Consider the following 17,864-nt stretch of genomic DNA (forward strand, 5'->3'; position numbering starts at 1 on the left):
TTATTGCTTTAACTTCATTTTTATCGCTTAATCCTTTAAATAGTAAACTACGCTCATTAAGGCATATGAAAGTACTCTAGTAATTAATAAAGTTACTACATTATAATAGTAAAGCTTGTGATTTTAACACAAAGCAGCAATAAAAATGCTGATATATTTAGGCAACACTACGGCACATTTTTGTTGCAATGTTGCTATAAAAATAAATTATAAATTATGTCATAAAAATTAATTTTTAAAAGAAAAGCACTTTAAATTGCATCATTTTAGTATATTTAAATACAAAAACAAATTATTAAAAAAATATATATATAAAAGTTTTTTGCTTATGTAATAACATAACAGCTGATACAATTTGACGTCTCATATCATTGTGAGATTGTGACTAGCTAGCTACATATATACTAATCTGTGATTGTGACTTTGTAGTTTGTGACATTATTGAATATAAAATGCGCTGTGTACCATAGATAAGTATAATATGGTTTACACTGTGTACTTGTATAATTACAGTTCCTCTTAAACATATTATTTCTCCTTGTGCGTGAGATGTGCGTGTTATCATTGCATTCTATACACTAAGACAAATTTTTAAGGATAAAAAAAAAATGCTACGAAAATCTCTAAATTTAGTACCAAGACGTCACGAGGTAAATAATAACAATTATTTTTATATAACTTATTTTTATTAAACTCATTTGTGTATTTCATCATCTATCAAATTTTTGAACTTATTGCTTCATATCCATAATCTTTAAAGATCGTAGCTGTCTGAAAGGTTAAGGTAATTTAAATTATTAACTATTGTGTTAATATCATACTCTTAAATTATATAAACATTTTAAAAATATGCTTAAGCTTAATGTTATTTTTATGCATTAAATGTGTTATTGTTCTGATTAGTAAAACTGTTCAAATTTATTAAAATAAATCTATTATTCTGTCTTAATTCCTATCCTTAATTTTTCCTTATTCAAAATCAACTGTCTTACTGGCTTAACCAAAGTCCAACCCAACCCAAGTATCGTAACTGCGAATTTTCTCGCTGACTCTTTTCTGCAGAATCTACATTCCGAATCGGTGGTATCTTCACTTTTAACTTAAATTAATTAATTAAAACCAATACAATTTCAATTTGTAGAATGACGATTCAAAAGTGTATTTGAAGACTACTCGAATAAATTAATTTTCAATTTAGATTTTTTAAAATTAATTGGTTAATATTTTTTACTATTTAATGAATTTCAGATCCAACAATGTGCATATTCCAGCAAACTGGATGCCATAAGAGAGAAACTAAGAGAAGGACCGGGTTTAAGTGAGTTTATATCTGAGGATAGACCTAAAAACTGGGACGATTATGAGGGGAAATTGAAAAGGGAGAAAGGAGAGTCAGAGAGATTGCGACTACCGCCTTGGTTGAAGACTTCTATACCTACTGGTTTGTGATTGATTATATTAATTGCTACTAAGCTAGCCAGCTAAGATGTTGCTAGCTAGCAAATTTCTAGACAGGCATCACGGTTGTTGGTTTTTTTTTTGTTTAGCATTTGCGAGTTCAAAAAAAAAATACGTGATATCTCAATGTAACTTCCCCCCTCCCCCTTGGAACTCCTTGTGCTATTTCGTGATGCTTTTACAAACCCACCCCACACCCTTCGTACCCCACGTGATAAATAGACGACCCCTAAGCTAATTTTAACACCTAACATGACAAATTCGCCAATTCTTCAGGAGAGTAAAAAGTTTTAATATAGTAACCACAAAAAGTTAGTTCAAATTGTATGAGTCTGTAATATACTCAAAAGAAAAATATAATTTTTTAACTGTCTGTCTGTTATATCAGGTGCGAAATTCAGTGCATTGAAAGAACAATTAAGAAGTCTAAAATTAAGTACAGTCTGTGAGGAAGCAAGGTGTCCTAACATTGGAGAGTGTTGGAGTGGTGGCAAACATGGAACCTCTACGGCGACTATTATGGTAATTTTTTTCATAAATATATTCTAGATCTTTTTAATAATAAAGTTACTCTTGATGGTGTTATTAATTTTTAATATTAAGCTTTAGAATTCAATGAAAATATTAATTGTTTTTGAAGTAAGACTTCTTTACACACGCTTGACTTGGGGAGTAAGCTGGTGGATGTGTGACGAAAGGGCTACGAAAAGTGGGATCGCTTCAGCCTGTAATATCCCACTACTGGGCATAGGCCTCTTTCCCCATGTAAGAGAAGGATCATAGCTTAATCCACCACGCTGCTCCAATGCGGGTTGGCGGATATATTCCCTACTATGAGTAACGATCGCTATCATGTGTACATGATAACAACCGGGACCGACGGCTTAACATGCTCTCCGAGGCACGGTGGGGAGACCCACAAGGACTGCACAAACACCCAGACCACGGCAAACACCTGTATGGCCAATACAAATGTTTATCATGTGCGGGGATCAAACCCGCAACCGCCAGCGCAACAGATACAATCCATGGCTGTAACCGTTGCGCCAACGCGGCGTCTCGATCAACGAAATCACGAACACGAAATCACGAATCACGGATTAACTAAAAGTGGGATCGGGCGAGGAGAATGGAGTAAGAAAGAGAGGTGCGAGCGCACATTTTCTTTCTCTCTTTCTCTCATAGCCAGTTACGTTTCGTATATCTAAGACACAGTGCAGGTGTAGAAGTTTTACTTCAGTCCTGTGGTCTAAAGCACACTCGTTTTTTTTTAAGGATTGTGATTAAAACCTGTTTCTATTAACTAAAAACTTCAGGAAATATTTTAGCCATTGATTTTCCTATATTAATAAATTTATTTAATATTTTAGCTAATGGGTGACACATGCACTCGGGGCTGTATGTTCTGTTCTGTGAAGACATCCCGAGCTCCCCCTCCTTTAGACCCAGACGAACCAAGGAACACTGCGAAGGCAATACATGAGTGGGGACTTGGCTATATTGTGCTTACTTCTGTTGATAGAGACGGTGTGTTTATTTACGGTTTTTATTGTTACTTTTATCTAATATATAAAATTCTCGTGGCACAGTTTTCGTTGCCATACTCCTCCGAAAAGGCTTGACCGATTTTGATGAAATTTTTTGTGCTTATCCGGTATCTATGAGAATCGGCCAACATCTATTTTTCATCCCCCTAAATGTTAGGGGTAGTCCACCCCTAAATTTTTATTTTTTAGACAAAATTTTTAATTTCTATTTTTTTATGATACAACATTAAAAAATACATACAACCCTAAATTTTCAACCCTCTACCATCAACCCCTATTTTTAATAGCGTTTAGCGGCAAGACAACGATTGCCGGGTCAGCTAGTATTGTATATATGTAGAGAATGAGTGTTTCTTTGTGCGTGACAATCTCTGAGTATAAAACTATTGACTAAAAAATCATTTATTTTAAAAAAATCTTTAGTAGCTATTAAATTGTTACAGACTGATTGAAATCTGTTCAGACCAGTAGATTTTTTACTATATCTTTTATATGGTGATTTTAACCGATTCCCAAAAAAAGGAAGAGGTTCTCAATTCAATTGTATTTTTTTTATGTATGTTACTTCAGAACTTTTGACTGGGTGGACCGCTATTAACTATTTATTACGTGTCCCTACGTTGTGTTACTTGTCGAAGTGATTGAAGTTGGTTTTTTTTTTAAGTTTGCAAACACATAAAATTATTTTTTGTTTTACAGATTTGCCGGACGGTGGATCGTCCCATTTTGCTGAAACCGTCAGAGAAATTAAAAAACAGTAAGTTTAGTTGGGTTTCATTCACACGAAAGTTCATAAACTTTGAAATTGTATTTTTTATCTGTTACGTTTGTAGGTTTTTTTTTAACAATTGTTAGCAGTAAATGCAAAACCTTACACTGTGGATTAATGATTGGATTGTGGGATGATTTCCCTATCTACATTAATATCTTATAAAATATTTATGTTTGTGGATATTTGTAATTTATGGTCCGGGTGTCTGTTCTTATGGGTTTCCCAACAATGCCTTGGAGAGCGTGTTAAGCTATCAGTCCCAATTGTTACCATAGACACCTGATGCTAATGACTGAGTTAAATCGATTATTTTTTTTTTTCAGAAATCAGGAGATTTTAGTTGAATGCCTTGTACCTGACTTTCGCGGTAACAGAAATAGTATTGCGAACATAGCAAACTGCGGCCTTGACGTTTTCGCTCACAACATTGAGACAGTGGAGCGACTTACGCCGTTTGTGAGGGATAAGCGAGCCGGGTATGGATTATAAATAAATCAATATTTTGTTTTATTCACTCAGCGAAGAAACAATAAGCTAGGACTTATATCTGAATTTTTGAAGTAAAACTTCTTTACGCTTCGGAGTAAGCTGGTGACGATAGCGTTACAAAAAGTGTGATCTGGTGAGGCGAACGTAGCAAGAGAGAGAGAGGTGCGAGCGCGCATTTTCTGCGCGCTGTTATACCCGGGTTATGTAAGAGGAATTGCTGAGTCCTGTGACGCTACCGCGTCAGCAATATTGTCATATGATCATTGTTAGAACCTTTGGTAGTCAGTCTAATCCCATATCCCGAAGGCATCGGCTGCCTAAAGATTAAATAATATTCCAACTCTAAATCCTATTCTAGTTCTAGTGAATAAATATAGTTAATGTGAATAAATATAATAAACTCTTAATAAATATTAATAAATAGTTTTTTTTTAAAACTAAAATACTATATCCGTTATAACATTTGGTGGCAGCGTGAAAGGATTTCAAAAGAGATCCCCGGTACGCCTTCCAGTGTGAAAGTGAAATAAAACGTGAAAACAAAATTAATTAGTGATAACTATTTTACTATTTGTGTTATTATACTATTTCTGTGAGAAAAGTTTAACTCTTGCATGTGAAGTGAAAACAAAATATATATAATAAAATAAAATAAAAACTTTATTGTGAACACAAAACCGCAATTATTAAATAAACATTCATAAAAGTGAATTATCATCATAGTTTGGTCGAACGAGATTGAGCTTGCATCCAAGGCTCCACACTGCAACTGCGAAAACCGATATGCTTCTTATCAGGACCACCGTGGTGTTCTGCGCAACGTGAGTCTGGCTTACGATATACCTACACAATCTATTTATAGAATCGAGGTGGGCTTTTTGTAATAGTTTTATACAATAAATTTGTCATTTTAAATTCTAAAACAGTTTGTTACTATTACGTTTTTCCTTTTTTTTTTTCAATATCTTGTGCGTATATTTTCACTGTTTCTTGTTTTACTATATCGAATTAAGTATTTATTACGTATATTATTAAAAGAACCATGGCAGAACCTAAAGTACCAAAAGCTGCTAGAGTCGAAACATTACACGTACCGACCCACGTTGATTTGCCCTCCGAATCTGAGGATGAAAGACCTATAAATACCGTAGAACAAAGAAAACAGAGAGGAAAAAAGACGAATTCAACTCCCGAGCTGGAACTTAATATTCTTTTAAAATTCATTAAACCATATGACGGTTCTAGGGAAACCCTCAACTCATTCCTGATAAATTGTAACAATGCATATGACCTTGCAACAGAAGTCCAAAAACCAATAGTATTTAAATATATTCTATGTCAGCTCAGTGGCAAGGCCGAAGTTGCCTGTTCCATTAAAGAGTTTATTTCTTGGGAACAACTAAAAGACTTTTTAAAAAATCAATTCAGTGTGAGGAAACATTACTCGCATCTTTTAATGGAATTGCAAGAATGTAAACAAGGGTTGCAGGAATCTGTATCCCAATTCTCTTTGAGAATAGAAACGTGCCTGTCCCAACTTTTGACCGAAATTTCGCTGAGCACGTCCAAAGTCAAAGAGATAGCGGGCCGAACGGCGGCCATGGAAGAGTTAGCTCTCCACCACTTCTTAATAGGCTTACACCCCAGAATCTCTAATATTACCAGATGTAGATCTCCTAAAACATTAAATGAAGCGACAAACATAGCTATTTCCGAAGAACGTATGCAACAAACACTGTATAAATCTACTCCGCGATTAATGACTGAATTAAGTAAACCTATGCGTAGCAGCTTTAGCCCTAAATCTGTACAAAATTCTCAAAAGCCCCAGCAATTTGCTCAGAATCAACCAAATTTACCAAAACGCGACTACCCCAGTACTAGAAACCAAATTATTTGTAGGTATTGTAAGAATATTGGACATTCCATCGAAAATTGTAGGAAAAGAGAGTATAACAATAGAATGTATAATCAACCCTCGTCATCTAGAGCTCAACAACGTGTTAACTTTACCCACGAATGTGTAGAACAACTTCGCGATGAGACAAATGGCGATGATGAAAAAAACTATCGAATGTCTCACGATGGTGTCGTGTGAGACACCCCAAAAAGAAAATCGACACTAAATTAGTTAATGCTAACTTCACTAAATCCACTGAATCCACTGAATCCACCGAATCCACTGAATCCACTGAATCCACTGAATCCACCGAATCCACTGAATCCACTGAATCCACTGAATCTTTTAAAAACACTGTATCTAATAAAGCGACTGTATCTTTTAAACCTACTATATCTAAAAGAAACACCGTGTCTCCTAAATCCACTGTATCCTGTAAATCCAATGTGAGTAACAAAACCACTGCGTCTTCCGGAAGTCTGTCCACAGAATCTACTGAAACCGTGCTTCCTATTAAAAAAGAATTAGATATATTCGAAATTACTTCTGATCCAACAAAAATATTACTTCCACATATTCAAGTACATACTTCTTTATCTAATAAGCCTCTATCTCTGTTAATAGATTCCGGATCCTCAATAAGTCTAATTAAATTTTCTTGCATTCAGAATCTTCCAAAACTTACTCATGAAACCATTAACCTTAAAGGAATAGATCCCGCAGAAGAATGTACCCAAACAATGGGTCACTTTAATCTTAAATTGTATTTAAATAAATCACTACGCAAACACGTATCCTACAAGTTTCACGTAGTGAAAGATATTAACTTGCCATACGATGGAATAATCGGATCAGATATGTTAGACAGTTTCAAATGCGCTATAGATTACAATAAAGACAATCTAAGAATAGACAACGAAGATGTTAAACTACAATTTCGCGAACCAACCTATATTATTCCTCCTAGAACAGAAATGATAATTGAATGCTCAGTTAAAAACCCCGAAATCAGAGAAGGTTTCATTTTGGATCAGAATATATGTGACAATATATTGATAGCAAACTGCCTAGTTAAAGTTAAAGACAATAATAGAATTAATATATCTGTTATTAATATATCCGACTCTTTAATTACACTAAATTCTAATCTCGATCTTCCAATCTCTAGTAAACCAAAACTTCTCGGTGTCTCAAAGCCTGCTATTTATCCAGTTAATTTCAGTAACAGTAATATTAACACATATAACAGAACCCAGTCTGTTCTAGATCAATTAAGAACTTCTCACCTTAACGAAGAAGAAACTAGCGCTCTTTATGATTTATGTTCCGAATATTCTGATATATTTCACTTACCTGGAGAAATATTAACATGCACTACTGCAATTAATCACGAAATAAAAACTAACTCTGATGTTCCTGTACATACCAAATCATATCGCTTCCCCGAAGTACACAAAGAAGAAGTAAGGAGACAAACCGAGATGATGTTAGAACAAGGCATAATAGAACCTTCTAACTCTCCTTGGTCGTCACCTATTTGGGTAGTCCCAAAGAAACAAGACGCTTCTGGGGAGCAAAAGTGGCGAGTAGTGATAGACTATAGAAAGCTTAATGACGTCACGATAGGTGACACTTACCCTATACCCCAAATAAATGAGATCCTAGATCAACTCGGAAATAGTAAATACTTTTCTACATTAGATCTCGCCTCTGGGTTTCACCAGATTCCCATGAATCCAGCTGACGCAGCCAAAACTGCGTTTAATATTCCCAATGGACATTATCAGTTTACTCGAATGCCTTTTGGGCTAAAAAATGCACCAGCCACTTTCCAGCGGCTAATGAATACTGCACTTTCGGGGCTTCAAGGCATTAGATGTTTTGTGTATTTAGATGATATTGTCATTTACTCTCATAATCTACAATCTCAAATAGAAAACCTAAGATTAGTATTTCAGAAGTTACGCAAATTTAATCTCAAACTCCAACCAGATAAGTGCGAGTTTTTGAGAAGAGAAGTAGGATATCTGGGCCACATTATTACAGAAGAGGGAGTAAAACCCAACCCAGAAAAAATCAAAGCAGTAACAAAATTTCCCATACCAGAATCTCCTAAGGACATCAAATCTTTCTTAGGATTAGTCTCGTACTATCGCCGTTTCATTCCAGATTTTTCTAAAATTGCAAAACCTTTAACTACCCTATTACGTAAAGATACTCCCTTTAAATGGGAGAACCAACAACAACTTGCTTTTGATTCCTTGAAACATAAATTAACCACTGCTCCTATACTCTGTTATCCAGATTTTACTAAACCTTTTGTTTTAACATGTGATGCCTCTAACTATTCCATCGCAGCTGTCTTATCTCAGGGTCCAATTGGCAAGGACAAACCAATTGCTTTTGCCTCGCGCACTTTAAATAAGAGCGAATCTAATTACAGCACGACGGAGAAAGAATTATTGGCCATCATCTTTGGTTGCAAAACCTTCCGTCCATATATATATGGAAGAAAGTTTCAAATTATCACAGACCATCGTCCTTTAAAATGGTTATTCAATCACAAAGATCCAAGCAGTAAGCTCCAGAGATGGAGACTCAAACTTGAAGAGTTTGATTATGATATTATTTATCGTAAAGGAAAACTTAATTCTGTAGCCGATGCACTATCACGATATCCTGTAAATCCAGTTTATCCTGAAGATATCTCAAATCCCAATAATTCCTCTGATTCAAATGATTGTCTCATAGATCTTGAAGGAATAAATCTTAGTCCACAAAGTGGAGATTTAAACCTTGATTTCGATAGTCTTGATATTCCATCTCCTGAATTATCTTCCCAATTAGATCCACTACTTCTTCCCTCTGCTAATGATCCTCCAACACAAAGCGTAGATATACACGAAAAGTCTGTTTCTTTGCCTACTGATTATCCTTCAGTTCCTAATCAAAATATTTTACATCCTAATCTTAAAACTACTAATATCCCAGTCGAACAAGAGCATACCGACCTTAATGACATAAATATTGACTTAGAGTTGTTAAATCCTTCTACTTCTCCTAATGCTAACCCTTCTGAAGAAACTGAAAGTATAAAAATATCAAACGCAGATTATTCGAAATTCCTGAAAGAAAGTGCTAGTAAAAATATACAATATGACACTAAAATAATTGAACATAATGAATCGTTACTCAAATCTCAATGCAAAATAATTTTAGTCCCAACATCTATCGACTTAGACGAGTCAAATCCTTACGTTCAAGATATCTTAAATAGTATTGAAAATTCAAATGAAATCATGTATTGCGAGAAACAGCTTTACTCCTTTAATAAATTACAATATAAAAATAAAGATATTTACCTGATTTATACGAAAGTTCACCATTTTAACGAAAGCTCTTATCCAGAGATTTTCCAAACTCTGAAACTAGTAAAAAATCACATATTAGAAGAGAATGGTAATAACATAAATGAAATTGGAATATCTGATTTTAAAAACCCATTTGAAAGTAATTCATTTATAAAAATTTATAACATCCTTACTTATTTATTTCATAATATTAATATGACCATTCACATATACCATGATAATATAATTTATCCAACTCCTAGTGAAATAAAAAAGATTTTACGAGAAAATCATGACTTACCAATCGCTGGTCATCTAGGCTCCGTCAGAATGCTTAAAAGAATACAAGAAAGATATTATTGGAAAGGTATGAGACAAGATGTTGAGAATTATGTTAAAAGCTGTTCTTTATGTCAAGAGAATAAAGCTCTGAGAAAGGTTAATAGAGCTCCAATGCAAATAACTACTACCTCCAATGGCCCCTTCCAAAGAATAGCCCTTGATATCGTTGGTCCTCTACCAGAGTCAGGAACGGCAAAACTTAAGTACATAATGACTCTGCAAGATGATCTCACGAAATACTCTGTAGCGTATCCTCTTCGTAGTGTTTCTGCTGAAGAAACGTGTGACTGTCTTCTACACTTCATTTCATTGTTTGGTATTCCAAAAACTATTTTGACAGACCAGGGAACAAATTTTACTGCCGACCTTTTCAAAAAGACATGTTCATTCTTAAAAATAAAGCAGTTGTGGTCAACACCCTATCATCCACAGACACAAGGAGCATTAGAAAGGTCACATTCTACTCTTAAGGAATATCTAAAATCTTATATTAATGAAAACCAGGACAATTGGCCTCGTTATGTTTTTACAGCCATGCTAGCCTACAATACCGCTGTACATTGCACAACGCATTATACACCGTATGAATTGCTTTTTGGGCACAAAGCCTTCATTCCAGATTCAATTTATGATAAAGAACCATATATTACTTATCCGGACTACGTTAAAATGCTCCAACACCGACTTAAGTTTTCTCGTGAAAAAGCTTTCGAATATATTCAAAGATCTAAAGAATCCTCTAAAACTTATTATGATAATAAATCTAGAAAGATTCAGTATAAAGTAGGCGATTATGTTTATCTCAAGAATCATCTGCGACTTCGAAAAGCCTTGTCACCTATTTGGAAAGGTCCATTTAAAGTTGTTAAAGTCCATGGAAACAATACTCTTTCTCTGTTGATAAATAGACGCCACGTCAAACATCATTTTGACGAATTAAAATTAGCAGAAAATATTGAAACTTCTTCTAATTCTCCTTTGTAATTTTATTTTATTATGTTATACTTATAACTTTATACAATCATTTATTATTTTATTAGATTAGATTATAAGATTATTATTTCCATTTCATTCCAGTTATATCATTTGCTGGTACCCACACGCGTCAGCAACACCAAGCTTCGTCCACCCGATCTCTTCCAGTCCCGGCATCTATTTTGATTATGTAGGCAAATTGAAAATTAATAATGGCCATCTCAGCGTATTGATGCCAATTAACATATCAAACATCAAACTGCACATAGAAAACATTTTGTCCGTTTTAGTTACCGTTAGACATCTCTGTCAACAAACAGATGCTCTTGATAACTCGGAATGCTACAATATGCTTAATCCTCTAACCACACGGTACCATGATATCAATAAGCAATATTCCTCTATTTCTCACTTATTGGACGACAAAATAAAACGTGGCGCATGGATTGGTGGTATGGGTACAATTTTCAAGCAGATTTTTGGTACTTTAGATCAAAATGACGCTGTAAAATATGACAATGCAATAAATACAATACAAAATAATAATAAAGAATTAACTTCATTAGTTAAACAGAATATTCTTGTCACATCGTCGGTAATCTCTTCTTATAATTATTCTCTTCATAAACTTAAAACTAATGAAGATAGTTTATTCAATGCCATTGACAAGCTCTCTTTATCAATGAAAAATGTGTCTGCTAATTTAAATAAATTAATTTTAACCTCAGAAATAAATTCTATTTTAAGTAATTTAGAAACTTCAATCCTTAACTTATCGTTTCAATTAGAAGATTTAATTAATGCTATTCTCTTTTGTAATATGAATACTCTGCATCCGTCTATCATAACACCGAGACAATTATTTCAAGAGCTTGTCGATAACTATAGGCATTTGCCTAACAATATGAAAATAGCGGTAAGTTTAGATTTAAGTTCAATATACTCTATTATAAATATGTCTAAGTTAATTTGTTACTATCTTAATTTTAAGGTTGTATTTGTATTACAAATTCCGCTAGTTGCCCCTCAGGAATTCTATCTATATCATAATATTCCATTGCCCGTGCCTCACGACTCAAATAAGCCAGACTCTTTCACCATGATAATACCGGAGAATAAGTACACAGCGATTACTAAAGATAAACTTCAATACACCAGTATTGACTCTCTTGAAGGATGTAAAAACTACAATTTCCAGAGTTTCATATGTAATATTATGAACGTCTTCTCAGTAAACGCCAACCCGTCATGTGAAAGTGAGATACTCTCCAAAGTGATTACAAAACTACCAGTGCAGTGTAAAACAAAATTTCTAAATGGTAATTTGGATATTTGGAAACCACTAACAAATAATCGATGGTTATTCGTGCAATCTCTACCTACCAAACTGTCTATAGACTGTGTTAACTCCGAGTTGGTGGAAGAAAATATTAAGAGTGTCGGTATAGTTACGCTAACTAAATATTGTACAGCTTATTGTAAGAATACGAAATTGTATGCAAATAATAATGTTTTAAATATTAGTTCACCATTGATGAGTTTCTCTAATTTTAATTTAATCAATGACACATGTTGTAATTTAAATAAATATAAAGAAACCTTTGATAATGTGCCTCCTATTAACTTGCAAAATATAGATTCAGAAAATTTTAACTTTAACTATAACAAAATAGTGAATTCAATTATTAATGATTTGAATAAATTAAAAAATGAACCGCATATTATTAAATATGGGGCCCATTATTCCATTGTCACTGTATTAATTATTTTAGCTATAGTATGTTTTGTTATTTTCAAATTGTATACTAAATTGTATAAATCTGGCAGCAGCCCTACTATCTCTAACTCTCCTCTTCCTACAATATCTAATCCTCCAATTGAAGAAAACGAAGAAGACAGACATACTGACAACACCGTTTCTAATTCAATTCCCTTTGCTAAGCTAAGAACACATCTTTAAACCATTTCATTAATAATTTTACATAAGTATTAACAATAAACTTCTTTAAAATATGAAGTTTATTTCTTTTAAGGGGGGAGATGTTATACCCGGGTTATGTAAGAGGAATTGCTGAGTCCTGTGACGCTACCGCGTCAGCAATATTGTCATATGATCATTGTTAGAACCTTTGGTAGTCAGTCTAATCCCATATCCCGAAGGCATCGGCTGCCTAAAGATTAAATAATATTCCAACTCTAAATCCTATTCTAGTTCTAGTGAATAAATATAGTTAATGTGAATAAATATAATAAACTCTTAATAAATATTAATAAATAGTTTTTTTTTAAAACTAAAATACTATATCCGTTATAACAGCGCGTTTCGTATATCAAAGACCCAGTGCATGCCTATTGTGCAGTAGTTTTACTTCAGTCGTGTGGTCTAAAGCACACTCGTTTTTTTTATTTTTATTATATTACTGGATTGCCAAAAGCAATAAATAACAATAATAGATAATAGTTCCAGTTACTCCTTATTGCAATATCGGTTGTGGGTTTATTCTTGTCCTTGACAAATATCTGTTAGACAATGTCTATTGTGATCCGATAGTTTTGTGTAGCAAGACTGAGTTGAACTATCTATACTTATGTTCCGTTTGAACCCTTGAACTAAACGACCCTCTGTTAGACCACAGACAAAATTCTAAATCAATCAATTCAAAATAATTTAAATAATTTACAGATACAGACAGACACTCAAAGTGTTGGAGACGGCGAAGGATATCAACCCAGATCTGATTACTAAATCCTCTATTATGTTGGGTCTCGGGGAAACTGACCAGCAAGTACAGCAGACGATGAAAGGTAATGATCATTTTGCGCTTGTAGGAGAAGGATCAGAGCTTAATCCACCACACTGCTCTAATGCGGGTTGGCGGATATATTCCTTACTATGAGTAATAATCGCTATCAGGTGTACATGATAACAACCGAGACCGAGAGCTTAACGTGCTCCGAGACTCGGTGGGGCCACGACAAACACCTGTATGGCCAACACAAATGTTTGTCATGTGCGGGGATCGAACCGGCAACCGCCAGCGCAACAGCCACAAACCAATGCTGTGACCGTTGCGTCAACGCGTCGTCAAAAAAATAGCTAAATACCTAATTTATTACAAACTTACAAATATAAATACATTCACATATACACATATATATATACATACATATTCTCTAAAATTATTTTTTTAAACGGACTTGTGAAATAAAGCGTTACTTTAATTTACGTTTGAAGGACTTTTTTGGACGTATATGAATTTAACAAAAGCACTTGTAACATATTGACGGAAAGGAGTGTTCATTAATACAATTTATTTATAAGTAAGCTGTGCGTACAATGTCGCCCACACATACATTTTAATTTAGAATGTCTTCTGTCATCTGTGTGTACTTTGCTTTAAAATAAATTTCAATCTGACAATTTTTTTTTTTTTACAGGATACGAAATATAATTATTAATTATCATTAATTAGATGCTATAAAATGTTGTTATACACAAAGCTATTACGATTTTTAAATCACACATAAGTGTATTAACAGACTTTTTTTATGAGACAACTCGTTGTAATTTTTTATTTACTTATTTATTTATTTATTTTATTTTATTTCTTATATCTAATATTACAGGGATAACCCAATTCATTAGACATAGTCAAGGAGACAAAAAGCAAAAGGAATAAAAAAATTAAACTACAATTAAAAAAGAATTAGCTGACTTGAGCATAACACTAAAAACAAAACAATGTAACATTAATAAATATAAAACATTAAATTCATTTCTTATAACATATTATGTACAAAGTAACTTATTTTTTTGTGTTTTTAGATCTGAGATCAGTCGGTGTGGACTGTGTCACCCTAGGCCAGTACATGCAACCCACTAAACGTCACTTGAAGGTCCACGAATATGTGACCCCGGCAAAGTTCAAACAGTGGGAAGATGTCGGTAATTCTCTGGGCTTTCTGTACACAGCCAGTGGACCCCTGGTACGGTCATCGTACAGGGCTGGAGAATTCTTTATAACAAGCCTCCTGAAAGATCGGAAGGCGAAGAGCTTGTGACCGGAATAATGAACGAATGATATTGGGGCCATCCATACGATCCGTCACACGAATTTCACAATAAAAATTATTTTTCGATAAAATCAACATCAATATATTTTTTTAAGTAACTCGTTAGTCGGTATATATTGTCACAGAATTTTGGACCTCTCCCCAACTCTTGTCACACAATGTCATACTTCGTCAACCCCCTGCCCCGCGAAAGTTGTGACGTATTTTATGGATGACCTTGAACGAAAAAAAAAAGTTAAAATATACGTTGTTTATTGTTGTATTGTTTTATTTATTTTACTAAATATGTTTGAATAATTTGGGAAGATTGTGAATTATTGAATGAATGAGTGAAGTGCAAAATAAAGAAAAAAAAACACCAAAGCATAGTTATTGTATTGTCACTCCTAATAGTACCTCCTACACTTAACTGTATTTCCACGAAATCGTAATACATCTTTGTATAAAAATAAAACTTTTAAAACATAGTCGTATTTATTTTCTTTACACATTGTAGAAATGTGTATGATTGAATGAAAGAATGAAGTATGTAGAATAAAAACTAAAAATATATTTTGAAGCATTTAGAAATTTTAGCGAGAATTTAGAAATTTTAGCGAATGAGATATTTAACAGATGAAGTACCTGATGATAAAATCTTCAATATTTTCACCGACTTTTTATTAAAGAATGATAGAATCAAATACAATGTTTTCGTATCAAAATATATATATAATCTCAGTATATAATAAATACAATGTCAAATAAAAATTGTAAAGAAGAATTCAAAATAAAAATTCTTGACATTTATCAGGAAATATTTTTATAAAAAATATAAAAATGAGGTATGATTATTATTCTGATATAAAAAGATTATATATGTGTGGATAGGCTACATAATAATTATTTATTAGACACGATTGACACACGATTAGACTTGGAAAACCTGTCAGGTGTGAGGTGTTAGACTATTTTTTTATGATTACCTAAGTTCCAAGATTTTGTCATTTTGCATTTACAAGTCTTAAAAGTAAGTTTTTTTGTAAGTTTATTTGACCAGACCACGACAAAAATTGTAATGGATTTGATTTCATCAACAGGGATGCGTCTTCAAAATATGGTTCGATATTTATTTTCTTGTCAGTTTCAAATTAACTCTGAACCCTTGATATGTGGATTAGTATCCTAATTTTCTTTTGAAGTCAAAATGTTACGTTTTTTGTTAAAATTTGAAGAACAAAATGTGAAAATTTAAACCTGAAAAATCTCCAGATGTTAGGTACACAGTAAAGTGTAGGAAATAGCGTAAAAACCTCGTGTGATGATTATATAATTTAAGACCGCTATGTAAATACACATATACCTATACAATTCGACATAATTTTGTTTTCATATTTGCTTAACATCTATATTGGTTATAAATAGCTTCTAAGGATATTTGTAGAATTTTATTTTTGTGTTACCCACACATTACTTAAACCGAATATAAAAATCGTCATATCAAAAATTTCGATGTAATGGGTACATCGTTCCATAGCTTAATTGGCTAGAGCACCGATACGGTCAGTCGGAGATGCAGGTTCGATACCCGCTGCAACGGTCGATTTTTGATATGATATTAAAAAATGTTTAGAATTTCTAAGGATATGTTAAATTTTGTATAAGTAGGTATATATTTGTGTATAGTCTATCAATGTAAGCCTTTTTCTAGAATCAATAAGAATATATTTTAGATACTCTGTTATTTTTGTATCCTTGAATAATAACCTACCCCACCCCAGCCTGCAAAATAATAATAAATAAATCTTAATATATATAAATCTCGTGTCACAATGTTTGTCCTCAATGGACTTCTAAACTACTTAACCGATTTTAGTCAAATTTGCACACCGTGTGCAGTTTGATCCAACTTAAAAGATAGGCTATATTTTATTTTGATATATTATGTTATTATTATATTTCAGAAAAAAATAAGGTGATACGAAGTTCGCCAGGTCAGCTAGTAAATATATAATATATTTTTAAATTAAAAAAAATACTAATCGATAGATTTTCAGCATATCAATTCAACTACGTTGTCCTTTAAAATTGCTCACCTTAAATTATTTAATTAAAAATCAATAGAGTCGCTGAAAAAAAAAATATATATCAAAACTTTCAAACTCTATCTACACTTGACACCTTTCTAAGCAGTAAACAAAAGTAAAGGTTCTATCATCTTAAAATGGATATAACGAAAAGTAGATTAAAAAAATAATGATAATTAAATTAATTATTAGGCATTATAGGATTATACCTACTATATTTCATTATCTTCCTTACTATAAGTCTAACACTATTCTGCTTACTTTTGCTAGAACGCGCACGACTGCACTTTAGGGGGAACGAAAAAGCCAATCCATCGCGCCTCGAATACTGAAGATACAATTAATTTATCTCGTGACTTGTTTAAACATTTTAGCTAATAAAATATACCTATACTTATCAACTACGTCTGATACTACTCAGAAGTTTAGTCGAAAACAGTAAATGACTAAAATTGTATTATAAACTATATTTGGTAGGGAACAGCAGGAATTTCCTGGGGTAGTACCTCGACCTTACAGAAGATCACAGCAAAATAGTACTGTTCAAGCAGTATTGTGTTCCTGTTGGTGAGTAAGGTGACCAGAGCTCCTGGGGGGATTGGGGATTGGGTCGGCAACGCGCTTGCGATGCTTCTGGTGTTGCAGGTGTCTATGAGCTACGGTAATCGCTTACCATCAGGTGAGCCGTACGCTTGTTTGCCGACCTAGTGACATAAAAAAAAAACATCCCGCCTTCGATCCCTTAACGATGGAACTTTCAAAAATCTTCACATATGGAGTGGTGAAATTCCATATGTCCAAATTTAATAGTGAAAATTCAAACATCTGTCCGATCTCGATCTGCCAGTCAGTCGCAAATTTTATTATATATTTTGAAATTAGTCAAATAGT

General features: G+C 33.3%; 1 protein-coding gene across 1 annotated transcript; it reads left to right on the forward strand.

The window, feature by feature from the left end:
• The first annotated feature begins 493 nt into the window (after positions 1 to 493).
• LOC123670003 (lipoyl synthase, mitochondrial) lies at positions 494 to 15,374 on the forward strand. The gene is made up of 8 exons (XM_045603501.1): positions 494 to 650; positions 1,249 to 1,441; positions 1,847 to 1,980; positions 2,829 to 2,985; positions 3,705 to 3,762; positions 4,101 to 4,253; positions 13,517 to 13,638; positions 14,660 to 15,374. Exons 1-8 carry the CDS (start codon positions 609 to 611, stop codon positions 14,893 to 14,895), a joined length of 1,095 nt encoding a protein of 364 aa, XP_045459457.1. The 5' UTR covers positions 494 to 608; the 3' UTR covers positions 14,896 to 15,374.
• Positions 15,375 to 17,864: the final 2,490 nt, after the last annotated feature.

This window comes from Melitaea cinxia, chromosome 4, assembly GCF_905220565.1.
Source record: "Melitaea cinxia chromosome 4, ilMelCinx1.1, whole genome shotgun sequence".
Lineage (NCBI taxonomy): Eukaryota > Metazoa > Arthropoda > Insecta > Lepidoptera > Nymphalidae > Melitaea > Melitaea cinxia.